At 35.2% G+C, this 27,478-nt stretch overlaps 2 protein-coding genes across 3 annotated transcripts in view; one reads left to right on the forward strand and one right to left on the reverse strand.

The window, feature by feature from the left end:
- LOC132909001 (CCR4-NOT transcription complex subunit 6-like) overlaps nt 1-27,478 on the reverse strand; it is a 431,298-nt gene that overhangs the window by 210,203 nt on the left and 193,617 nt on the right. The gene's annotated exons all lie outside the window — the stretch shown is intronic.
- On the forward strand, nt 193-12,221 carry LOC132909076 (uncharacterized). The gene is made up of 5 exons (XM_060963662.1): nt 193-294; nt 7,420-7,545; nt 7,788-7,899; nt 8,374-8,500; nt 11,906-12,221. Exons 1-5 carry the CDS (start codon nt 193-195, stop codon nt 12,117-12,119), a joined length of 681 nt encoding a protein of 226 aa, XP_060819645.1. The 3' UTR covers nt 12,120-12,221.

Genomic DNA, 27,478 nt, shown 5'->3' on the forward strand with positions numbered 1-27,478 from the left:
CAACATTTACTTGGAAATTTATTATTATAATTGCGATAGTCGTACCTGATTACGCGCTAACGGAATTTCAAAAACATTCGTACAATGTAGATAATATCTTCGTAAGAAGATTCTGTGTTAAATGTTTAAATACTTTCGTGAGTATCTGTGTATCTCCTGCGATCGCATCAATCGCTTCAAAGCGTTAGAAAAATGTATACGACAAAAATAATCAACGGTACACCTAATATCAGAATTCCCTATAATGTGTACTCAAATATGCAGTGTACCCAAGACGACGCATCCATAATGAAGGTGCGTTCCTTCGCAAATAGCTGCAGAACTTTCGTAATTTGACACAGAAACTCAAATACCAATTGCAAGCTAAGCTTCCGGTATGTAAGTCCGAAATATCATCAACTAAACTTCATTCGTCGTATATAGCAAAAAATGCATAGCAAATACGCGTCTATAGTGGGAAGCTGAACTTTGAGATTAAAAGGAAACTGTGATTGCCTGCCTGCTACACATACATTATGTACATATATACACACATATATTCCTGTACGCGAGTAGTAAATTCAATCACTTGCGAAGTTCGAATTCATCTTAACAAGTCAACATTCCAGGTGTTTTAAAGACGCTTCATTAAGCTGTCGAGTACCGCTTTGGAAGCGCGATCGTGGCAAAATGTTGTTCAAGCATTCGCTGAAAGTCGCCTTTGAAAAATTAACTCCGTTATAAAAGCGTGTGCTGGAAATCAAAGCAGAAGATATAAACGACGTTAAAGTTTTCACAATGGTGAACGTTAATCGGCGAACTAACGCGTCACGCGTTATCGAATTAACGCATTAATTATAAGCTATCAACAGGTACCTAATATGAGGTAGCGGAAACAATGGTATTTCAATTAGGAGGATACCGAAGCAACTCAAGTATCATCGTTTACCAAAATTTGCTTTTGCCAAACTACCATCCAAATCAAATTATCATGTCGTTTTGCACGTGGATCGACACATAATTAATTAACGAAGACAATTCACTTTTGTTTGGCAAAACTGTAGATTTTTTCGACAAAGCTGCAGCTAGTTTCTATTAACGTCATTGTTGTTGGATGATAATTAATGATCCTTATAATGATGAGATCGATCTCCTTGTATGCCATTTAATATAAAACAAATCGTAATTGACACTTGGAATAGTTTTGAATAAAGAAAGCTAACGTAATATATTCAACTTTGTCTTTTTTGGCAGAGTTTTCTATATGGATAAAAAAGTGCCAATTTTCTTTTTGCGCGATGTATTTTGATCCGACGAAATTCAAGCGGGGCGTTTTTACAAATGTCCATTGGAAAATTTTTCCTTCCATATTCGGAGCTATTTTTAGTAGAATTTTTTTCTTCCATGTGCGCTCTGATTTTATTTTATGATTTTCCTAGGATTTAATTACTGGCTGCCAGCTGTACCCTTATTACTTTATTTTCTATTTTATGGAAGAATTATAAAAATCGACTTTGTCCGGGATAAAATGGCACACTTGTGTTCCCGGAATTCCTTCCAATGTGTTGCGTTACAAAGAGCTTTTTTAAAATTTTACCTTCGACATCTACAGTACTGCTAAAAGTACTCGAACGCCATTCTTGTTATATCCATTTATTTATTTATAGCCATTTATGTACTAGTTAATTAGGTGCAAGAAATTTGATACTCTATAAAAGTGAAACGTGCAACCTGATAAAAAAAAGAAAAACACTGCTGGAAAATAGTGGCATTTGAGAGTACTTTTCGCAGTCGCTGTACGTCTCTAATTACGTGACATCTTCGTTATTTACTGATAATGACAACTTCGCTATTTGTTAGAAACAAACTGCGGACGTTTATGCATTTATGGAAAGTTTCAAAGTGCAAAAATTTGCAGAGTGCAGGTAATGGTCAAAAATGTACACAATATCCAAGGCAAACAATACATCATAATATCCAATCGGTGAAACCAATTTCTAGTTTACATCTTTCTTTAATTACGAAAAAATTTGCATAAACATCCGTGGTCTAGTTATAAATGAAATTCTTCTCCACTTTAGGGTCTTATAATTAATTAACCGAACGAATAAAGCAAATATTAAATTCAAGCGACAAGAATGCAACGATAGCTATTTTGGTATCTTCATCCAAAAATGGGCTTCAGAGTAAACAGGGTAAACAGATTAAACATTCAACAGGAAGGAAGTGAGCCAAAAATCACCTATTTTTGGTCTTCTCATAGTGAGACGTCAGTGACATCAAACTTTCAAGTTGGGCTTGCAATTAGTTTCTGAGATATGGAAGGTCCAGGAACTCCAAATTCATTGGTCAGCCCCAAACATCGAAGAGTAGCTTTAGATTGCGAAGAATATGAGATTTCAGTTGAAAATTCCTTTTACTAGTCGAGGCATGCACGAAATTTTGATACCACGGTAGGGAACATCGCCACATTTTTCTAATTAAAATAATTGAAACAGCCGAAGATTCCTCTAATTTTCTTCTCATCATCGTAGAAGATTCAACATGGGCAAAGGCCAACTTGACCAAAAGTTTCTGCAGAGTGCGTGCAGTTTTGTCCGCGGAACGATCAACAAAAAGAAAGACGTGATCGATGTCCTGGCCGTTTCTCAGCGGATTGGAATTCATGAGAAACTCTTCGCTTGTTGAATTTTGTATAAAGAACGTCGGAAAGAGATTCGGGGCGACGCACACGGATTCCGATGCATCTCGTCCACCGCCGGTTTATCTTCTTAACCGCGGCCCACGTTCTTCCGTGTAAAAGAAGGTCCAGGTGTGGAGCACGGACGACGCCAGACGAACCTAACGGTACCTGGCCCCTTCTACTTGTCTTGCTTCACCGCCGCTTCTACCTGACCTGATTTTCTGACCTACTGCCAACGGCGCCATCCACGCTCCCACTTGCGCACACATATCCCTCCTCTAATTCAATTACGTCTTTTTATCGATGCTTTTTGCTGTCTCCACCGGACCTGGTTTGCTTTTCCGGTGCGTCAGTTTTTGCGCCTCCGTGACACATGTTTGACGAAACAACATACAAAATTGTAGATCTTGAACCTTCGCGATAATCAGATGACACGCAGTGAACAAGAAAAGTATTTGTACACCATTGCATTCACACCCAATAGACCTCATAAAAGATATAACTTAGAAAAAAAAAAACGAAGCTGGTACCCCGCTGGGGGTAGCCGCCCACATGCTATATTATTTTTTATTTATATTTTTTTTTCTTCACCAACAAGATATAACACTTTACCAAATGTCCGCAAGGACAAATTGTAAAATAACCAAAATAAAATAAAAAAAAAAAACCATTGCATTCGTTGTAGAATTCGTTCAAGTATTATTAAGTTTAGTATCATTTGGAAGTACTTTCGTACGACTGAAGAAACTCACTGCTATGAAAATGAAATGTGCGACTTGACGATTAGACTGCGGATCGTCCTGCAAATTCATAGCCTCGTGAACGCAATTAAAAAGTTAGAGCTTCGATGGTAAATTAATTTATGGTCCACGTATCACAGGAAGCACTGTACTTTGCTTGTTTTATATATTTTTCGTGTACTCTGCATTTTTCACTTTCACGTTTCTTATAAACGTACAAAAAGCAGTCTACCGATGATAGAACACTTCATTGGAAAATAAGAGTATATAGAAATACTTTTTGCAGCCACTCTACATACGAAAGTCTATTCATCTAAACCTGTCGGGGCACAAACAATTGGTGAAACTGGAGTTGATGCAAAGTAGGAGTTTACACATTCTTCTATGAGATTTCTCGTTCAAATAATAGGTGCTTCCTATTGAGATAAGCGGATTCGACTGACAGGAATTTATTCATCCGAGCTAATCAAAATTCTCGTGTGGAAAATTTAGACGAACCAACTGTACCGTACCTGTTGTAAGAAAGAATTATACGAATAACTAATAGGATATTTAAAATTCCCTACAGAACTGTCCAATCTTTTGCGAGTTTCATTACAGTGATATAAAAGCAGGAATATCGCAATGACACGATGCTCTGAGAAGGAAGTGAAAAAAATAGCAGGAATATCAGAGAAATAGAAAATCGTACACACATAGAAACAAGTATAGGATGATATTAGATATCATGAAAACCTGAAATTCAAGATAGAATTCGAGTTAATTACACTAGGATGTGAAGAAGTTGTTAAACGTGTTTCTTCCAACGTCTCGTCATTCGAAGAATTAAAGATCCTGAAATAAATGCATCGAGAATTTATACTTTTTTTCTACATTTCTCTACGAAAAAATATCGTAACACAACGTAGGTATATGGCAATACGATGATAATATATGTCGGAGATGAAAGGACACCGGAGCCTTTCTTTCAGAATGCTTGGGAAAGTCCTCAATACTTTTTATTATAACCGTACTTAAACAATAAAACTGAGAAATATCTGTTTATGAGTTAAGTCAATTACGATTGTCCGAGATTTATGACAGTGGGCTTGGGCTCGAAGTGACATAACGGGTCGCTGAACGTAGCCACGGTCACGGGAGGGACGTGTACCTAACAAAGGTATAAAGTAATTAAATAACTCTCCTTAAAAACAGGGATTGACCCGAGGGATACGGAGAGGAGTATATAAAGGCAGTTCCACTTGGACTGACTCTCAATCCGATAAGTTCGACCAGTCCAGTGAACACGTACATCGAGTTCCTAATCGCAATCGTCATCCCGTTGACCGTGTATTCGTTATCGAACCTAAACTCATCGTCACCGACATCTCAATTATTCACTCATCGACATCACTTGTTAACCTTCGCAATACATTCGCTTCAATCAATATCATCTGGTATACAACAATGACGGACAACTCGCAGAAAGATTCATTACACGCCCCGTTCCCCAAAGACGACCCGATATATAAGTACAACGATGTACAAATTGTAGCCACTGTATCGATGTTCACACAACATAGAAGAACAGCACAAACTAATAAGAAGGCTAGCATAACTAATAAAATGTTTTTCCTAGGAAGCTGTTTCGATCGACGTATCACAAGCTCAGTGTGGTTTAGGCAAATATTTCGACACTTTTATCACGTTTATTCCGTCATGCTCTTTACAAATGAAATTTACGAGCAGAAAATCGTTCCATTATCGGTACATTTTTGTCACCTTGTTAGTTCGAGGATGGAAAACTCTACCATGTTGTAAGATTCGATCATCTGTTCTTAGATAATGTTCAGTTTCTTCCCGAGGAGTCCTGTTTTGCGGCCAAGTTTCAGGACAAAATACAACACACACAAGAATACACAAAAATCACTCACCAATGCGACTTAAACGCAAAAAACAAAAAAATAAACGCAAAAACCGAAAATCCACGACACATATTAGACCATGGCTACGTCGTACCGACGCGTATCGGTACTTTTGCCTAAACACACTATACTCAAATTCATTGTTTATTGTGAATCTCAAAAATGTACAAAAAATCAAATATTGGCTAAATAAACTATTTAAAAAAAAAAAAAAAAAAAAATGTCCAGTTTCTTCGGTATGAAATTACAGGGGAAAAGTGTCCTTGTTTATTTGCTCCAAGTGTCATCTGTCTGCCTCTGAGCCTCGGTAACTTTCTTAAGACGGCGTAGGATCGTGGAGACGGAAATCTCGTGTAATTATACAGAACATTATCTACGAATCGACGACCATACAGCGAGATTCTGACAACTGCGGAGTCGTCGTAGTTGCAATACAGCGACGATCGCGCAATTATAGTCGAAACTGAATCACGACATGTTCGCCATCCGTGACAAGCTTTTGTGCCAGCCTTTGTCTCCGAAACTTTTGACTTTAGCTGGAACTTCTCATACCGCATTCAGGAAAAGCTCCTTTCCTCTGCCTCTTTCTTCTCTTCCTTTTGCCGTTAAGATTGCCTCGCTCGAAGCCCACTTTACCGACTTGTCAGCTAACTTCTACAACGTGACAAAGCTCCTGCGTCTTTCACTTGTCTTAGTCAACTTCTCTTTCGTCCCTAACTTCATTCTTGTTGAAAAATAATATTTGAACTGCGAAAAATGATGGAAGCCGCGAAGAGAAGATTATTATCTTTGGCAATTTGGAAAATAATTAGGGGATCGTTGACAACAGATAGACACACGCAATTACGATGAAACGATTAGAAAAACACGAGGAAAAGCGACATCCTGTAAATCGAATTAGCGATGGTTCTTTTCACAAAATATAAAGAGAGAGCTTCGTAATAAACTGCGAACGATAATTGGGCAATTATATACTGGATCGTTAAAAGAGATATATAAACATAGAAAGTATATAAAAATATATAGCATTAGAGAGACAGAGACATTAATATCAATTGAGTTAACGTAACAACCATATTAATATTTATTTAGTTCTCACCAAACACCATGAATTTATCATTTCCAAAAGGCTTCTTTGAATTGATCAAGTTATTTCCTTTCAATTTATTTCATATTCGCAACAAGATACAGAACAAGAATAGAAACACACCCGAACCAGCTGGCAGCTGAAACGTGCAACACAACAAACATCGCAAGAAGACTAAAAAGGAAACACCCAATAGACCTCATAAAAGATATAACTTAGAAAAAAACGAAGCTGGTACCCCGCTGGGGGTAGCCGCCCACATGCTATATTATTTTTTTATTTATATTTTTTTTTTCTTCACCAACAAGATATAACACTTTACCAAATGTCCGCAAGGACAAATTGTAAAATAACCAAAATAAAATAAATAAAAAAAAAATTTATTTCATATTAAAACGCTTCTTTCTAACCATATAAACCATGATGTAAAAGTCAAAGAATCAACGAAAGTGGGCCGATTTTATTTCCTACCCTTGAGATCCTCACATAAATTTCCATGTTTCGGTATTTACCAACGAAAACACATTCTCGAGTACGAGCTATCCCACGAACAAATTCCTCGTTTCAAGACGGTCTTCGGATTCCTAGCGCAATGAAAATTATAACCAACCTATCGTCAAATTATAATTTCAATTATGTTTCTTTAAATCCGAAATGAATTTCCCGTAGCACACGAACGATTGACGTAATATTATCGAAGTAGCTCGATCAGGCTGTCTTACTCCTTTTTGCTAAACTAGCTAAATTCAGCGGATTCAGTTTTACACGTAATTTCGCCTCGTCGATATAACCGCACCGTGAAAAGTTTGCCTCGAGTATCTGTCCAACGGAAATGTGCACCAAACTCGCGACCAAACAAAGAGTTTGAAGATATGAAATGCGGAACACAGGTTTCTTCATCTTTCTGTAAAAGCGTCTCGTTTGATTTCTAAGCAACAGCTAGAGATTAGCGAAAACTCGCGCTAACTCGTACAGGTTAGAATCCAATAACATCGTAGATTACATTATATTCCATTTTCGTGGCAGTCGTACGTGGCTACGTGGTGTCCTGTGTGTGACAAACGAGTAAGCAACAGAGGAAAAGACACGAGCGGGCTCCTTGCGCATATTCGTAAATCTCATCCGAAACGTTCTAATCAATATTTAATTCAGGTACCAACTGCTCTTAAATTTGTCATAATGGTAACAATAATTTATTCCATTCCGACGAACTTTCTTCGTTCGATATTTTTCTGTTACGCTTTGGTTAAATTCTCGTATGGTTACTATAAATAGATAAAGTGTACCTATGAACGATAGCGTATATTATATTTTTCATAAGTTGAAGTAAAGATAGCGCAGGACGTTCAATTGATAAATAAGTTAATAAATTAATAAATTAATAAATAAATTAGGAAACAGGGGAATCAAAAGTGACACCTAAACAAACATCAGCTTCGAAGTGTATCGATACCACGGATTCCAATACTAGGAAGACCGAACAGCGAAAAATTTATGCCACTCGTGGTACGTTCACTCAATTCATCAAGGACCAACGTTGCATTAACGCAACATGTCATTTGTAATTTTTTCTCAGTCGATTCTTGTTATTCGACTCTGTCAAATCGATATTGTAATTGTAAGAAGGAGTTCTAGAAATCGGTACAATATTTTTTTATTCTGCTTCCATCTAGATCCTACGAGTTTTAAGAAAGTTCGAGGAAATTGAAATATCTTACAGCAACAAAGAAAGAACTATACCACTTCACATTATAGAATTTTTCGTACCTCTGATTTTTAATGATTTTCTGTATCGTATCTATTATTTCGATACATTTTTTACATCTTGCAAAAATATTAACTTTGTTTATGTGGCTTTAATAATGTTGCATGTACACTGCACACATTTATACGTTATTTCATATCGTTTGGTCTTAAACATCGATTGTTCTTCGCATTGATCGAAGAAATTGTCCAATTGTGTTTGATATTCTTGCACAGTGGACACGTGGAAGTCGCACGACGAGAAGAAGCTTTGCCCTCGATGCCAAAAGGAAGCAATACCGACCCTTCATGCTCGGGGAGACAAGTTGACGACCTCGCATATTGGAGCCTTATGTCTTTTAGGGTAGGTGAAATATTGCAGTCAAATATTCCCACATATAGAAATCTAAAGTTTATTCGCTTTCTCCATATTTCATTTCTCCCGATACTATAAGTAATGCTATATATCCACCGTTTGATGACTTCATATACGGCAGTGAGTCGTTCAACTGTAGGCTGAGTTATGAAAGACACGAAGAATCGTAGCATCAGAGAATGTAACGCTATATAACTCGGAAAACACTTCAGCGTATATACACTGGTTCTTATCTGTTGAAGTAATTACTTCAAGAAAAACTCAACATCTTTATTTATGTACATCCGTGACCTGGAGACTGCTATTACGTAGAAATATTCTAAATAAGCAGCGGTGCATATTATTGTACCCTTGAATATACATTATGTTTTGGGTTGCAAGGTCTAGGAACAAAAGTACTAATAAATAGATTTCTATTTATGTTCCTTGTAGCCCTTAGCTAAAGCTATAAGCTTAACTTTTTCGGTACTGTCCTTTTGCTATAAATATATGAACGTGTTTACGAACGAATTTACAGAGATATCCGCAGTCTACTTGTAAGTTTCGTATCAAGGCTGCAGTTTTGTGTGAATGTCTAGTTAAAATCAATTATTATTCCATTAATGCAAATGAATGAAAATTAGTTAAAATTCGCGTACAATGTTCACTTGTCATTGGTTTTTCGGAAAAAAGTCATCCACTGCGATCTACGCGCAATTATTAACAACATGTAATATTATTTACTCATTTCTATTTAATTTTGATGTTATGGAACTGATGTTCCAACTTATGTTCCCTGTAGCCTCTAGTCAAAGCTATAAGCTTAACTTTTTCGGTACTGTCCTTTTGCTATAAATATATGAACGTGTTTACGAACGAATTTACAGAGATATCCGCAGTCTACTTGTAAGTTTCGTATCAAGGCTGCAATTTTGTGTAAATGTCTAGTTAAAATCAATTATTATTCCATTAATGCAAATGAATGAAAATTAGTTAAAATTCGCCTACAATGTTCACTTGTCACTGGTTTTTCGGGAAAAAGTCATCCATTGCGATCTACGCGCAATTATTAACAACATGTAATATTATTTACTCATTTCTATTTAATTTTGATGTTATGGAACTGATGGATTTTTCAAAGATTTAATCTCCAAGCTTTCCAACTTCAAACGTTACTTTATTCTTAACAAAATATAATACGATACGTGACGACTTAAACAGACAGATATGGTGCGATAGAGCTGTAATTATTTTAATTGTAGCCGTTCTACGTGTGTCACATTTAAAACTATAATTACGCAGTTATAATCCACACACACTTCAACTGATTTCCCATTAATTTAATACTAATTTCAAGGATTCATTTTTGGAATTTATATAATATGCAAATATTTAATATTTATTCACAGAGTTCAGTATTTAAATTTGCGAAATATCGGAATTTAACGTTATTGCAAGAACTCCGTTTAAATTACAATATACCAGCGTTTAAAGTAATAATTTTTTAATTTTAAAAAAACTTCTACGTATGAAGATTTTAAATAAAATTTCAAACTGTCTTCAAATAAAATACCTCGCGCAATTAAGAGCACGTATTCAATTCAACTAATCACACAAACTGAGGGAACAAAATTTTACATTGAAAGAATATACATTCTCGTTCTTACTTTTTTCCATATTCGTCTTCAAGTTCACCCGATTATAAAATATCGTGTTTCGAGACGTTATAACTCAAAAATACCAGTATTCCCATCGACTTCGTTGTAGCAATTAACGAATTAAAATCGTTTCTTGATACGCATAAACGGCGATTATTCGGAATTTAGAGCTGACAGATTTTTGGCTGGTGTACAGGTAACCAACATTAATTTTCTACTCGCTGTCTGCTGGTTCAGCTTTCCGCGTCAGGATAAAAGATTAATGAGTAAACTCGAAACTTCACCCACGGCTTCTTCAATTTAATCGAAAATTCATCGCAAATGTTCCATAAATAAGCGAGTTCCATAGAAGAACGTGCAATTTCAGAAACTCTAATTGATTTAAATAAAAGATACAACGTACGTTTGCAAAGGAGAAAACAGGGATTAGTATGGGTTGAAGTTTTACAGGCGGAAATAAAAATCTTAGTAATGTTCCTATGTCTGACGATAAGTGGAAGAAATTATTTGATCATCACAGCAGGAATGACTGATGAGCACATTTTTGTTAACTTCTTGCTCTTAATGTCGCTTTACGAATAAAAAGAAACATTTTAATAGGAAAGGACCATTCTTGTTGACTTTTTGCTCTTAATGTCGCTTTATGAACAAGAAGAAGCATTCTGATGGTGCAGTGCATTTTTGTTCACTTTTTCCTCTTAATGTCGCTTTACGAATAAAAGGAAGTATTTTCACAGTAAAGTATATTGTTGTTAACGTCTTGCTCCTAATGTCGCTTTTTGAATAAAAAGAAATATTTTCATACGACGTTGAATTGTTAAATTGTTAAATTGAAGATGAACAGACCTGCCACAGTCAAAAGTGTAATCCTTTTAAAAATAACTGACAAATTGACCAACATTTTATCGTAAAAAGCGAAAGATGTTTTAATATCTTCAATTTTATATTCTTCTTATCTATTTTTATGTTTCAACTTACGAGAGAATGAAAAGGCGCGTGTTTATCCTCAGAACCAAAGGATAAGATACTTTTGATAACATGAAATTCACGACACAGGATTAATAAGAGACATTATTAATCAAATTTCACATTTATTATGAAATAATTTATTGAAATAATAATATTGATAACAGTTCCCATTTCTTTATATCTTTTACCGAATTGTAAAACCGTTCCCTTAGAGAAAATGGAAAATCCGATTTATTATATTCTTGTATTTCGCTCCTCGCTTATCTTACTTCAAAAATAATTTCACTATTAGGTTGTTTCATAAAAGATGTAACCTAGCAAACACGAAGATGGCACCCCGCTGGGGGTAGCCACCCACATGCTATATTTATTTTTATTTTATTTTATTTTTTTTTTACCAATAAGATATAATACTTTACCAAATGTCCTTCAGGACAAATTGTAAAAAAACCAAAATAAAATAAAAAAAAAAAAAAAATTTTAGGTTGTTTTACCATATTACTATTATAATTTTATTATTAGGTGTATAATTTTACTATTATTATTTTATTATTAGGTTGTCCGAAAAGTGTCTTTCTTTTACATACACGTCTTTTACAACGATGCATTTTTATACAAACATGAAACCTAATCTGTCGAACGTTATGATCTTTATTTTGATAGAATAAAATGGATCATGCGTAATTCGATAAAATAATATAAAACGAAAAATGTTGTACACCATTATTTTCTTCTAAAATGAAAGAAACTTTTCGGACCACCTAATGCATAGCAATTCACGACACAGGTGTTGGCCACTCTGCTTCGTACCACTGATAATGAAACGCTCGAAGAAGGTTCGCATGATCTGCCCTCTGTGTGGATACATGTACGGCAGCTTTCAGTATAATAATACCGGGTTAGCACCATGCAAAACAGATTCTGAAGACTCGCAAGCACGACTTTCATCTCCGCCGAGAAGCTTTCGTTTGTACGCGGCGAAACAGAAACACAAAAATTGATGGAAAAAGTGTATTCTCATGAAAAATTCGTGTATGAAGAAATATATTGTAATTATATAAAATAATCCTTTTTCTAATAAACAGACTGCGGATGTTTATGCATTTTTATGTTCTTGTCAATACACCTAATGAAATGAAAAATGAAGTGAACCGAGAATTGGTTGTTTTTATTAAAATAATTGTTACTAAGGCTATAAATATTTTTTTAGTTTTGAAGATTTACCTTTATAATTTTGTTCATTACGAATATTTGAGTAAATTATTATAGAAGTCAATATTTTTTGACATACACACTGTTAGGGATATTCAATCCTACATTGTGAATTCTAAGAATTTAAGTTAAATTATTAATGAATTTTGTATTTTTGATCTGCTGTATCTCAGAAACAAATAATTGTCAGCACAACATGAAAATTTGTGATCATCGACGTTTCATAGTGAGGAATCATTTGGCACCAATGTTCAGTATTATTGAACAAATTTTCATTCAAATAATTATTAATTAGAGAGTCACTTGTTATTTGGGATTTCAAATGAAAAAAGGAAATAAATTATTTATTATTTGGACAAGTCTAGATACATAATACATAATAATGAAATTAATTGTTATTCGCAAGAAGTACAATTTTATTTATCGGTCGTTATATAAATTTATCTTTGCAGAAATATAACATTCTAATCGGAGAGATTGCTGTGGATCAGAATGTGCAATTTTAACGTTTGTTAACCACAACGAACACGCCAAAACCAAATAGATTTCGGACAACTTTTGCGAAAAACGAGTAGTTTTAAAAGCAAGTGTAAACCGTGGTCTCTTTATTGAAAAATAATCATGCTAATTTCATGACTTTTTTCATCGTCCAAGGTGAAACACATAAGGCAAAACCAAAACCTATTTATTTGTATATTGTCGTTTGTTTTCCAATTACATCAAAATAAAAAATAAAGTTTCATTCCCAAATAACAAACAAATTATTTTTGGCATCGTTCAAACGATTTTTACTCAAATAAACAAATTTAATTCTTATTCGCAAATTTAAAATATTATCTCAATTTGTTATTTATTATTCCACAGGCAAATAAAATTTTACCCAATGCTGTTTGGCGTAAAATTCAGTTCCGAAGTCGTGAAACTAAAAATAGACGACTTCTTGGTTCGCTCCTTCTTTCATAAATCGTCTGCTTTGAATATTTTATATATTTTTGCATATTGTGTGCATTGTGTGCATCCTAGCGCCTTCAAATTTCCCCTAAATGCATGAAAATGCTCAGTTTACTAATAAAATGGATAAACACGGTTAGAAAATAACACGTTCCTACGAAAATAATTCGCAAAAGTTCGCAAAGTACGTACTTTCCATGCGCATGCATTATTCATTGTCGAATAAAACACATGTAAATTGCGTCGTTGAAACTGCTTCTACTGATTTAATCATATTAAATAATGGCGTTTCGTTTACGGTTGGCAAATTAATTATAACTGGTAATTATCTTCACTCATTGTCTGCTGTGCGTTACAATAGTCTTTATACTTATCACAATGCAATCTGTTTACATAAGTAAGGATTCTTTAAGTAATTACTTATACGGAGGGTATATCAACAACTTTTTACGTAACGAGTTGGAAAACTAATAATTACTTTAATCGCCCATTAATATTCGCTATAACTATGAAGCAGAAGCAAAGCAGATGCATTCGTGACGTTGATGAACGTTCGCAGCAGCTCGTGCTGATATGATTGAACGTGGCTTGGTTCGTCATAATAAAGTAAAAATTTTACTGAAAATTAACGATTTACCGCGGAAATGTTTTGCATAAATTTAACGAAACGACGAATTATTAATTTTCATATTAAACAGTTATTATCATATTAACAAACATTTTTCCCAATCCATGAGATTAAGTATATGCAAACACGTTTTAGAAGAAACTGTTAATTTTGAATAGAAAGAATCGTTTAATTTTTCTTTTTAGTTGTAGATTATGGTATATACAGGTTGATCAAAATAATTAAAGGATTGTTTCCAGTGTTATTCTCAATACTTGTGTCTATATACACAGCATGCACTGCAGAAATGTTTTGCATAAATTTAATGAAACAACGATTAATTTCAGTATTAAACAGCTATTATCATAACAATCATCTTCTTCCAATTTATTAAACCAAGTAAATGCAAACGATTAAAAAGGTCTTTTAGTCTCGAATACGAAATAATTGTTTGATTTTTCTCTTTAGCTTTTGATCGTAAAATATGTACGTTGCTCAAAGCTACGAGAGCATTGCTTTCAGATTTTCAGTGTCAGCATTGTTACCCTCAACGCTTGTGTTTCATGTTCCTTTTAAACGATTGTACAAAGTTACAATCGAATTACGCCATGAATTATAATTACAAAGTACTTCAATTACACTCATGATTACGGTAATTAGCAATTGAATTAATTGAAAAGTTTGAGTTATGTAGTTCAGATTACAACGAGATGGATGTACAATGCAATTGAATTACGTGATTAAATTACAGTGTAATTCGCAAAGTCAATCTTAATCATTTTAAGCATTAAACGTTTTACGAATAACACGTCGATCTATTACGCTTATAGAACGTCGTGTCTATTTGGCAAAATGGGATTATCCATGTTTGTTAGAATTTAATCTTAAAGTTAAAATTAATAATCTGTGGAAGGCACAATGTTTATGTTAAAATAATATTCAGTGATATTTATTAAACAGAATTATAGAGCCAAATGTATATAAGCGAGTGATATAATTAACAAAGTATGCAAGAATAGTTAATTGTTGGCCAGTTACTCTCAGACTAGACGTAGGTAGTAACCCATGATCCCTTAAATACTTTGAACCCCACTCTCTATATACTAATGAGTATGACCTGTGTAAGTGTCCTGTTCAAATGCCTGTATGCGTGTCTGTGTAAGAGTGTTTGTGCCTATGCGTGTAATATGGTTGTATTCCAACAGAAAATGTTACAGTGAGTTTCTCAAATGACAATATACATATATTACCTGTGTTTACAAGTGTTATTTGAAATAAATAATTATTTCTAAATAAATTCAAACATCAAGGAGCAATCAAGTCGATGTGCAAACGTCAAACACAGTTCAAAGATGTGTACATTATGAAAAGAAATTAAATTTTATTCAGCTTATGTAATAATACGAAACTAGGAGCAGAAAGATAAAGGAAGGTGTAACTATTTATTTAATATGTAACTAGACAGAAAAATTACCACAAACGAATTAAATTAACGCCAAACTCAATCAACTCAATCTTCAAACATTGAACTCAATTGAAACATGTATACGTTATAAAAAGAAATGAAATTTTATTCAGCTTATATGATAATGCGAAACATGGAATGAAAAATGAAGGGAAGTGTAAATATTTATATTTAATTCAACAGATCTCAAACAGAAATACACGATGCAATTTTTATTTGCTTCGTCCAAGTTCAATTCCATAAAGCTTAGGATAAGACAAGCACGAAGTACTTAAATGCGCGTGTTTAATGTCACACGCATTTGCTAAATTTATTAGCTGCTATGGTGAGAATTAATGTAATTAATTAAGACGATTTCATTGATGCAAGATGATTAGAACAGTTGCTAGGATATTGGTTCGAAGTGGTATTTTTGTATAATTCATGTTTTCGTTTATTCCATTCATTTTGATGTTTGGTGATGTGTTTAATTAATCAACGATATTCTAAATATATTTCTCTTTACGACGAATCATTCACATTACATATTACACACATATGTGCGCGTCGCCTATACGTATACGTATGCACCATCGATTTCTACGAGGTTCAACGGCCTAATATCCTTATTATAACCCTTCCATTATGCTTCTGCGAAAGCAGCTAAACTTTGCTTATATTTAATCTTTAGATTTTTGTTTGAGGAAACAAGAATCTATTTATCGATAGTTGTAATTAATTTTATATTTATTGAGGTTATTAGATGTATCTGAATACAAAGGAACACGTGGATAAATTGTAAGGTAGAAGATATATATTTTGAATACTGAAATGTAAATACAAGCCGGAATATAATTTGAGCTGGTCCAGATCCGCTAGCAGTGTTACCCTATGAAAACCCTGAAGCCAACGTTGCCTATGTACTGCTTATGGTCTGCCTTCGACCCAGTCTTTAGTCTATGAGCTCTCGATGGTTTCGGTGCTTGAGAAAACTAAAAAGACCAGATGTAAAATTTTCCTAGAAGTGACGACCATTTTAATAATATTAATTTAATAAGCCGTTATTTGTATGTAACCTATATGTATATAGAATACCAGATATCATAGTTTAATTGATTAAAATGCCCAATTAGCAAACAGGAAATCTTCAGTCATTTAGGACGCACATACAACAAACACAAGCGTACTGTACATTATAAAACATCGAGAGCATGTTACTTTTATTAAGTAAACTCGACCAGACGCTCTTTTATTCTTCAGTGATAACCAGAATATCGATTTAATAACGGAAACAGTCAGTCGTTTCCTTCGGCAGACGTAATTAAACGATCAGGCAACTGCTATGCATGTGTAGAATTTAAAAATGAGTTGTAAATAAATAATACTGAGCAAGGGTGAAACGAGAAATCAACAGTAGCTAAGTATTTATTAAAATATTAAGGATATTTCTAAGAGACTTTGTCGTACAAGTTATGTGAATATCGTATAAATAAGAATGAACATATGAAGGAACATAAAATGACAGAATGTCGTTATATGTCACAGAATGTCTATTTTTGGCTCCTCGATATTTCCTATTGCAATTTTAATATCGACTATTATATAGGTGCAAAATGTCAATATGAAGAAGGTCAGATCGATTTAAGCGAAGATTCTTTTACACTTTTAGGCCCTAGATATTTCTCGTTGCAATTTTAATATCGATTATATAGGGTCGAGAGGGAGCCAGTAATATACAGATTAAATGTCTAGCGATTACGTCAATTAACACACAAGCGGAGATAAATTGGAACTGGAGAATTGTGTCGTGAAACAATTACCATAAATCTCGTTTATCGATTTTAAATTCATGACTGAAATGGGCACAGCGAATGTAGATAGAAGGTAGTATATGATTATAATATCGAATATCGTTGGTATTCGTCTCGGTTTACTAACGCGATTATATGTATCAACACATTTCCTTTAGTACCTGTGAATTCACATTAAATTTTATTTAAAAAAGGAATAAATATAATTTTAATTAAATGATATCTTTTGTTTTTATAGAGCTCTTTAAGAAATTTGTGTAGATTGGCACTTAACATATTCAATGTTCCACGTAAAATCGACTTTCTATACGTATTTATTTATCCACGCTCCATTCATAAAAAAATAAGAAACGTACGTCTTCCGCACTGCGTATGCTAATTGAGATTAATATATCTTTTTACGTAATTTCCTCGAATAATTCGAAGCAGTAATGTAATTACGAATATTGCGTTCAAATTGCCATTACTTTACGCGGATAATGAAAACAAAGAAGTTCGTATATAGAGCACCGTGAATAATTCTAAACTCAATTTAAAAATTTGTCATAATATTGAAACATAAACTAACAAAATCTTTTATCTGATTTTGTATTGTAATATAATGCAGAATTGAAGATAGAACAAGCAAAAGCGTTCTTCTTTCGAAGACTAGCAAGAATTAAATTCCCTATTCAAATTGTGTTTTTGGCTGTGAAGGAAAGAAACTCAATGTCAATTTTGTTACGTTCTCACTCAGTATTTAGTGAATTTCTCTATTTTCGATTACTACTACTAACATTACCAGACCAGATTAAATGATCGGTCTAAAAATTGCCTATTCAAATTGTGTTTTTGGCTGTGAAGAAAAGAAGCTCAATGTCAATTTTGCTACGTTTCCATTCAGTATTTAGTGAATTTCTCTATTTTCGATTACTACTACTAACATTACCAGACCCGATCAAATGACCGGTCTAAAAATTCCCTATTCAAATTGTGTTTTTGGCTGTGAAGGAAAGAAACTCAATGTCAATTTTGCTACGTTTCCATCCAGTATTTACTGAATTTCTCTATTTTCGATTACTACTACTAACGTTACCAGACCCAATCAAATGGCCGATCTGAAAATTTAATTTAAAGTTGTATTCACCGTTATTTCTTTTGTTCGTCTAACTTTATGTGAATTCTTATATTATCTGATTAATTAATTTCTCAATTTTTATTAATACAAGAATATACATAAAGTTGGACAAACGGAAGAAATAACAGTAAATGTGGAATTTCTAATTAAATTTTCAAACCGCTCATTTAACCGGTCCTGGCAAGATTAGTGTTAACCTGTCAGGTACACTATTCAATAATTTATTCGAAGTTTCGTTTTGAACGTCTACCCACGCAGATTTCATTCCTTTCAAGATTCAACGATATTTTCTATACGTGGCTTCTCCTGATCGTAAAGTTTCCTCGCTGGAATTCCCCACAGGTTCTCGATCGGGTTCAGATCAGGATTCGATGCTGGCTACGGTAACAATTCTATTTTGAAATCACTTCGTTGTAACGGTGACTGTATGAATAGCAGCATTGTTTCGTTGAAAAATTGTCTTTTTGTCTTCTATTTCGCTTATGAAACGCAATGGTTCGCCATGTAACGTCTAGTCTATGACAATATCCTACAGCGTTCAATCTACCTTTTGTCCTGAAATAGCTAGCCTAATCTACCTCAAGACAATTTTCCGTGACATATCCAGACAGGATCAGTGGTTTCTTCCAGACACCGAAGAAATAATATCGAAAATGTGGCTGAGTGTATAATTATTCGTACGTAATTGTTCCACCATCGGTATAAGCATGTAGCGGCACTCGACAGCAAAATACTACCACTCGACACTAATTAGTGTTGAACAACGGCAGCGCAATGGTTAGCGCCTTAGGTTACGAATGTTCGGAACCCGGGTTCAAGTTCCGGAGTTTGATCTTTCTTCCACGCATCTAAATTAGAAGAAAAATACAGCAGTACTCTAGCAGCATCAGCAACTACAACTATCACGGCCTATTCGCCTCAAATTGACCCCGATGTGATCGACAGTGAAAAGAGGTGTGTGACCGTGATAGCGCTACCGAGGAGACTTCTATCACCGCGAACCTAAGAGTGTGGAAACGGAGGTCTGCTACGACCCCGGGGTGACCGACGCTAAAACGCCCGCACCGTATCCACCGCCACATCGAAGACTTCGCGCAACATCTGCACGGGTTTGACAACAAGTGGTCGACGCTTTACCCCGCAGCGAAACGTCAAATCCGCAGATGCTGTGAACTTTCTCGCAAACGCACACGGAAACAACGAACAAAGTCATACAACAAACGGCTGACGCCTTTACAACACATAGAAGAAACGTTATCACTGGTAAGGGGGTAGTGTGGCGGCATTCGACAGCAAAAATACTACCACTCGACACTAACTAGTATCGGACGACGGCAGCGCAGTGGTTTCGCGCTTTAGGTTACGAACGTTCGGAACCCGGGTTCAAATCCCAGAGGCCCGGAGTCTGATTTTTCTTCCACGCGTCTAAATTAGAAGAAAAATACAGCAGTACATTCTACACATTAACAGCATCAGCAACTACAACTATCACGGCCTATTCGCCTCAATCATATACGTAGATATGCTACGAGCAGACGTAGAATAGGACAATCCATTTGTCCACTATTACATTCTATAGTAAAAACTTCTATATTCTTTTTCAGTTACACTTTGCCCTTCGCTTTGTTTCATTTAGCCGTTCGTTTTCCAGTTTCTTATAGCTTTGACATTCTGCAGCGAGCTCGCATTAAGAACTTGCTCGTAATCCTCATTCTCATAAACCTGATGTTTCTCTTTCGTTTTCTAAGTACTTTGTCCTTTAAATGTTTTTCCTGTTTTCTTTTTATCGCTCCCACTATTAACTTCCATTATACATTTTGTAGCCTTTATTCCATTTTTACGTTTTTAATCAATACTTCATATTTTTCTGCGTTATTCCACCTTTAATATTTTAATCCTCCGCAGTGTTGCCCTGCTTATTCATTTCCCCATTTTCTTTTATATGCTTGTCATCTTCCTCGATATAGAAATCTTTAATAGGAGTCTGTGTGTGTTAAATAGTCAGCCGTACATCAATTTCTCAAGAACCGACGTATTCCTTTTGCAGAAAAATTTGCTTCGCTGTCGATAGCCATTATTGACGAGGGGAATTTCATTTCGATCGCATATAATGTTTATCGACGAGAGAAATTTCAATTTGATCGTTCAGAATAGCGTAAAGTGTTGTTTCGCGTTCGACTGAAACGATTCTTCGCGTCCGCATTGAAACTGTATTGTGTTTTTGCTGCACTGAAAGAAAAGGGCAACTAAAAGGAAAGGCGATCTCTCCACGAAACAACTCTGATTTGTTAAATTGAATTTTAATTTAAACTTTTTATTGTAAATAGAAAAATCAATAAATACGATTCTCTACCGAATGAAAAGCTTTTTTCGAAATTCTCACTGTTTCAATTTATTGAACATCGAAGCGTCGAATAATTTTCGCTCGAATTTGATATCGTTCGTGAATTGAGCCAAAAGTTATACTATTCATAACGATGAAATATAAAGTTCCAAAGCGAAAATCTAATCCAAACCAAATCAATGTTTTCCTCGTCGACAACTACTATGTGTCGTATCGAAATACAATTTCTCCTGCCGATGACTGTTACGAGCTATCGAAATAAATTTCCCTCGTCGATAATAGTTATAGAAAATGAAAAAGATTTCTCGGCCACTCGGTACGGTTGGTCCACAAATTCGAGCGGTTCTAATTTCATACCGTGTATTATCTCGTAACAATTGGCTGGCTATCGTCTATGATTTATACGTCATTCGATAACTTCTGTTTTTTTCTTCTACGTGATCCTATGTTTTTCCGTTCTATGTCGATAATAAGGCGATTAATTGTTCAAAAAGCATGGAGATTAATAAAAAACGAGCATTTCCGAGGTGTTTGGAAGTTCTCCGCCACCCTACTTACCACACTTCGCTCCAACCACTTAATTATCATCCCTTTCCCTTCAAGATGGTTAAAGTTCCTTCCACGACAACGCAGAATTCCGAAAACGATTGAAAGATTGGTTCGCTTCAAAAATCGCGAAGTTCTTCAAAAATTACCAGGACGTTGGCAACAAATTATAAATAACGGAAGAAAATATATCGTAGATGAATTTGTATTAAATATTTGAAAAAAGTGGACATCTTTTTACATTCAATAACACAGCCACATCTTATAGACCAACTCATATATATGAAAAAATATAAAATGAAAAAATTCATTGAATAGCAACTATTTCTTCGACCAACATGTTTTTACAAATAATAATTAAATATATATGATTAAACATATATATATATATGTCGGATTATCATTAGGGTTAGGGGCGTGTAACGAATCTTTCTTTGGATTAGACATTGTTGTTATGCAAGAGCGAAGATATTTACCAGTACAATTATGATTGTGACAGAATTTGACAAGTAACCGTGGTAATTAGATACTCGGGATGTGAATGGCAATGATCTTAGACTCAATAACGAAACCACGGTCAACGGGATGACGAATGCGATTTCTTGCACGGTCTAAGTCCAACTCAACTTACTGATCCACGATTCGGGTGTAACTCAACGTACTTGTCCACGGTACAAGTAAAATTTATCCGACTGAATCCCAGTCCAAGTGGAACCGCCCTTATATACTCCTCTCCGTACCCCTCTGTACCCCTCGAGTCAATCTTTGCTTTTAAGGAGAGCTATTTAATTACTCCATACCTCTGTTAGGTACACGTCCCTCCCATGACCGTGGCTACGTTCAGCGAGTCGTTATGTCACTTCGAGCCCAAGCCCTCTGTCGTAAATCTCGGACACCCATACTCGGATTAAATCATAAACAACTATTTCTCAGTTTAATTATTTAAATACAGCTATAATAAAAAGTCTGGACTAAAGTATTGGGGACCTTCCCAAACGTTCCAGAAGAAAGGCTCCGATGTCCTTTCATCTCCGACATATATATATAATTATTATTTGTAAGAATATTTTAGTCGAAGAAATAGTTGTTACTCTATGAATTTTTTCATTTTGGTAGTAACAGTTATGGTCGCTGATATACAGTATCGTTTCCTTTTCCATTATTTTCGGTCGTTTTCCTTCGTTTTATTTCTTAGCGTTAGCGATCATCGATGTCATGAAGAACCTCGTTTCGTTTATTTTACGATCGACGATGGTCATTGGTGGTGCGAAAGAAAAGACAAGTTAGTTCTTGGAGCCTGCACTTTCACACTCTGTATAAAGCTACTGCCGTGGCGCCTCTTTAAACGCTTAATGACTTTCTTTCGTGTCGCGCTGGCAAAAAATCAACTTAGGATTGTGCGGCCACGGAATACAATGAGCGGATTCCGGTGGCCTTAAAGTGGCAGTAATGATTCCCTGGACTATTATGATGATATACGGGTCGCTGGAGAGAAAATGCGCTTTTTCTCTGCGACTCACATTTTTGCGTTACTCTAACGAAGATTATATTACTATCTCGCATTACGTAATAACGAGGCAAAAGTAATTTGCGAATCAAGAATGAAAAGGCAATTTGTAATTATTACACTACGGATATTTACGTATATTCGTTAATTAAAGAAGTAGGACTTTGGGGAACATCTGTTTTTCTTATTAGATGTTATGACGAGTACTGAAAGTTATTTTGCATACAATTTTACATACTTTTGTTTATAATATAATGTGTATATGCATTTCTTTATTTTCGAATTTCCCATAAATGCATAAAAAGCCATAGTTATTTAATAAAACAACGACATGGTAAATAATGCAGGAAATGATAAAACTTTTGCACTCATTTAGTATGTAAATATTTAATAATGTTAATGAAGCATGCGATGACGATTTTACATATAAAAGTTGGCAGGATAAAATTTCATATATTAAACAGTTAATATAAAATTCAATTACGTTTAGAAAATTTTCAACTTTCGCCATCATTTTCTTCTTAGATCTTCGAACTAGGATTAGATTTGGGTTTTGAGTGAAAATTTTCAAGTCTCCCCTGAAAAAGTACATTGGAATGTTCGCGAAATATCAGAAATTGAGATCAAAAGAACCGCAAATACGTGATCAATTAATTTTTTATAAATTATGATACACATGATTAAATAGGAAAGCACAATTTATTTTATACTTTCGTTTATTTTAACAGTATTACTTTATTATATTTATTATAGTTAATAGTTTATTATAATAGTTTATTATAGTTATTATACTTGTGTCTTCTTATTCTTAGTCAAATTTTGTATAGCCACGTGTCTACGTGCTGTAACAGGTATAACGAAGTCGTAAATTAAAGTGTTAACTAACTGCACCCGTTGATCTCGCCATATATAGTGTCACACGGTATATAGAAGCCCTTTGAACCTTCGACTTCAAAAGTCTTTCATTAAAACTCTTGCTCACAGTATTTCATTAGAACCTTACGGTATTAAGTTTCCTCGTCTCTTGCTCAATAACCTGCAATTCTTGCTTAATAATTTGCAATTGTGAGAGTTAAGACGTACACTTGCAGGAGAGGCAGACTTTGGAGGAAGAGCTGACTTTGAGTTCGCGACATACGTTCCTGCAGGATCTTTGAAATTCTTATGCGCTGTAAAATATCCAAAACGTCCAAAACGTCCAAAATATCCAAAATTTGCAAAATGTGTTTCCTAACTGTCGAAACACGTCAACTTCGCTTCCTGCCCGATTTTCCAATCTCGTTGTATCTCTTCCACCAACACTACATATCAAAAAATGTACATTTTCACGAGTTCTTTCGATTCACCGTCGCCAAATTTTAATATTTAGTTACCAGGTCCTTGATCGTAAGAGTTGTGACTATCGTATTGAACTTGACAAATAGTTAATGGCTACGTAATTATTTACTGATTAACGACACTGATTTAAGGTGACTGTACCAAATTAATTAATTTATTTATAAAACATACGTAATTGTAGTCACTGGTACCTTACCAGGGTACGTAACGATAAAGAATAAATAAATAAAAAAATGTACGTGTATTATCGAGTCTCAACTTGCAAGGGAAAGTAATCACAATTACTTGTGGATATTTAATCTGCACAGAAACGTTATTAATGACGCGTGCATTAAACAGTAAAGTAATCGGAGAGCCAAGTAAGAACGGAATGCTCATCGAACGTTTAATTTTCGAAAGTATTTTCCCAGTGATTGCAACTTGGTTTACTTTGTTCGCCAATACATAAATCTAAAGGAAGCTCACGCCGAGTAAAGTTCTCCACTTTCGATTTAATCGTCCCTCTGAGTCTCTTTGGCTTCCTTCGTGGTTCTTCGTTCCTGTACCAAAGAATGAATGCGGCAAGTAATATTCGTAATGAAGTCTCTGTGCATGGAAATGTATAGTCCTCCGAGTGTTTCTGATGATTACAATTAATCTTGCGTTGCTTTTAATGCATGTTTCGCGCGCAAGCGATATCACTGGCAACGTTCTTAATGCAAATACTGTTTCCTGCGAAACATTCTTTGCGATCTTTCAGCTTCTCAACATATTTCAACTATTTTATTCGATATCGCAAAATTAAACGTTACGTATCAAGCTTTAAGCAAACTTATATTCCCAATTCATCCGTTTGAATTTAACGGCGCTAGCCTTTTCGGTCATTTTCGACCCAGTCACGTTTTCTGCTAGCCTTCAAAATGTGTCTTCAGTCTCGAGAAATTACAAGCAACAGCCTTATTGGTACGTATAATTTATGTTAAACATCAAAATACCATAAATTCTTTTTGTTAGCTAAAATAAAGGCAAGATCGAAATATAAAAACACGAGGACAGTGGCGGGGTAAAATAATTTGTACTACTCGTCTTTAAACGTTAAACAGCTTCTCGATGCAATCTGTGCCGCACATCATCGTTTCGGTGTGACTTCTTTTCATTCGCAGCATTCGATGACGCACGCTGTCATTTGTTTTATATTCGCTGAAAATATCACTGACCCGGACGAAAAACGCGGGTATCAAAAACAGTAGATATATGAGCCACACAGAAATCGAACTGTTCAATCCCATCAAGATTAATCGTTCAACATCTATGGTTGATTAGTTTGATTTCTGGCCGATTCATACAACGAGAAACAGGGTAAATTGAAAAGCGCATTCTTTTCTTATTTTATTGTTTTCAATGTTCGGATCTATCAATAGACGTATTAGTCCGGATATATGAATCACGTTAATTCATTTATGGCTATCGCTAGATGTCTGTGTGCGCATTCTGTGCATTTTTCCCCTTTTAAATTTCCGATAAACGCATAAAAATCCGCAGTCCGATAATTTTTATAATTCCTATAATCATATCTATATGTTAATTGCAGTTGGCTTCTTCGAATCATTAGCATATCGGTATTAGCATATCTCAATATGCTATCTTTCACATACCTACATACTTTCCTACCATTCTACCATTACCATTATTTTCTGTTGCACCATTTATCATCAAGTATTTCTTTTTCTTTCTCTTTCGTTCTTTCTTCTGAATTATAATTATTACTATTGTCAAATTTATCACGCATTATAACGCGTTTATACAAATCCAGAAATAAACGAAATATTCTAATCGTTTAACACTTCTCCGTTCGCATAAATTTACTGCTAACTTTAACTAACTAGTAACCGGCGTTTTTTGGTGAAAAGTTTCAACTTCGAAAATTCTACGTAGAGTCGACTTGCGTGTAACACCAACGTCGTGTCACCGGACGCTAACATTTGGCCAGCGCTTGACAACACGTTGTTGTCACCGCACGTGGAAGCGTCAATCACAAGAAAAACATAAGGAGACGCTATAAAAATTTGATATTATATCAACTTTCTCTAGAAACTAGAAAAGTTTCTCTAGTGGCGGCTTTCGATCTTTGAAATTATATTAGATACGAAGGACATGTATCGCGCGATTAGTTTGCGCGAAGATTAATCCGCGCGCTGCGACTGCTTTTTTTATTTCCATTTTAATCTAAATAATTTTTTTTTAAATAAATAATTTTTACTTTTTTCCTTTGTTATAAAGAACGTAGGATGCGATGTTTGCGAAGTAACATTGTCTACCTATCGTTTGAACAGTAAATTTTCGATAAGCTCCATGAAGAATTCACGCGGTGAGGACTGCGCGTGGTGATAGGGACCAGTCCTCTGAAGTAGGGCCATGATGCAAATGGTGTATTTTCGTCCAATTGCGGGGAGACGCGATCGCATTGAGGCGCGTCAACGGGAGTCGTAAATTCCCGTTACGATTATACGAATCGATCCCCTTATTTCGTTTGGGATAATAGGGGTGTTTGTTGTTGAATATAACTGGAATCTACAGTTATATAATATAAATATATTTCCACCAAATTACAACACTTAGAACGTAGACAGAAATGATTTGACGTCGTCGTGTCGGAAAGTACAATGATTGACCCGGGGGTTGATAGAGTTAGCGCGTTGAATGCCGAGAACTTGTTAGAATAGTAGACTTGACTGCCCGATGAGCGAAAGAACAGTAGACTATCCGAGGTGTGTAAGAGCAATGTACTTGACCGTCCGAGGAGTGTAAGAGCAGTTCGACCCATCTCGTACTATTTAGGAGGAAAGCTCGATGTGGGTGTACCCTTTTCGAACTAAGAACGCGGTTTCGTTGTTCACACTTTTCGGTAGAAAAGCGAGGGTAACGATCCGCGATGCCCATTGGTTATAGCCAATGTTAATAAACAAAATAGGAGGAGAAAGCCTCCTGCAGATGTGGCTCATGGGTGTCCTTGTTCTTGGGAAAAACCAGCTGTTTCCCGGGGCACATCTGCTTTCTCCGTAACTAGCAAGAGCGTGCAACAAACCCAAGGACCGTTCAAAGGGCCATCCATAAACCACAAATATTTATGTGAATAGAAGTTAAGCTAAAAACATTCGGTTTATGGTGGTTCCTTGAGTTTCTTGCGGGTCAGTGTACCGAGGGGTAGGCCAGACCGAGAGGGACGTCACGCGAGATGGTCCGTGCGACCATGGGGTTTAGCAAATGGGTTAAACAATTTTGCTTTCGTTTATACGCTAATTCAGCCGGATATAAAATGAATAAAAAGTGTAGTTCTTACGTATACGCACATGTAACGTGAAATCGTCGTTCTTACTCGTTAAATTACAGTACAAACTGGCTATAATACGTGCATTTGACTGCAATTTGTAGATTACTAGCAAGGCTCTACCTAGGTACACAGCTGAGATTTAACTCGATTCCAAATGGGTGCGCATAATCCAT

The sequence above is a fragment of the Bombus pascuorum genome, chromosome 7 (genome assembly GCF_905332965.1).
Source record: "Bombus pascuorum chromosome 7, iyBomPasc1.1, whole genome shotgun sequence".
NCBI classification, from domain to species: Eukaryota; Metazoa; Arthropoda; class Insecta; order Hymenoptera; family Apidae; genus Bombus; species Bombus pascuorum.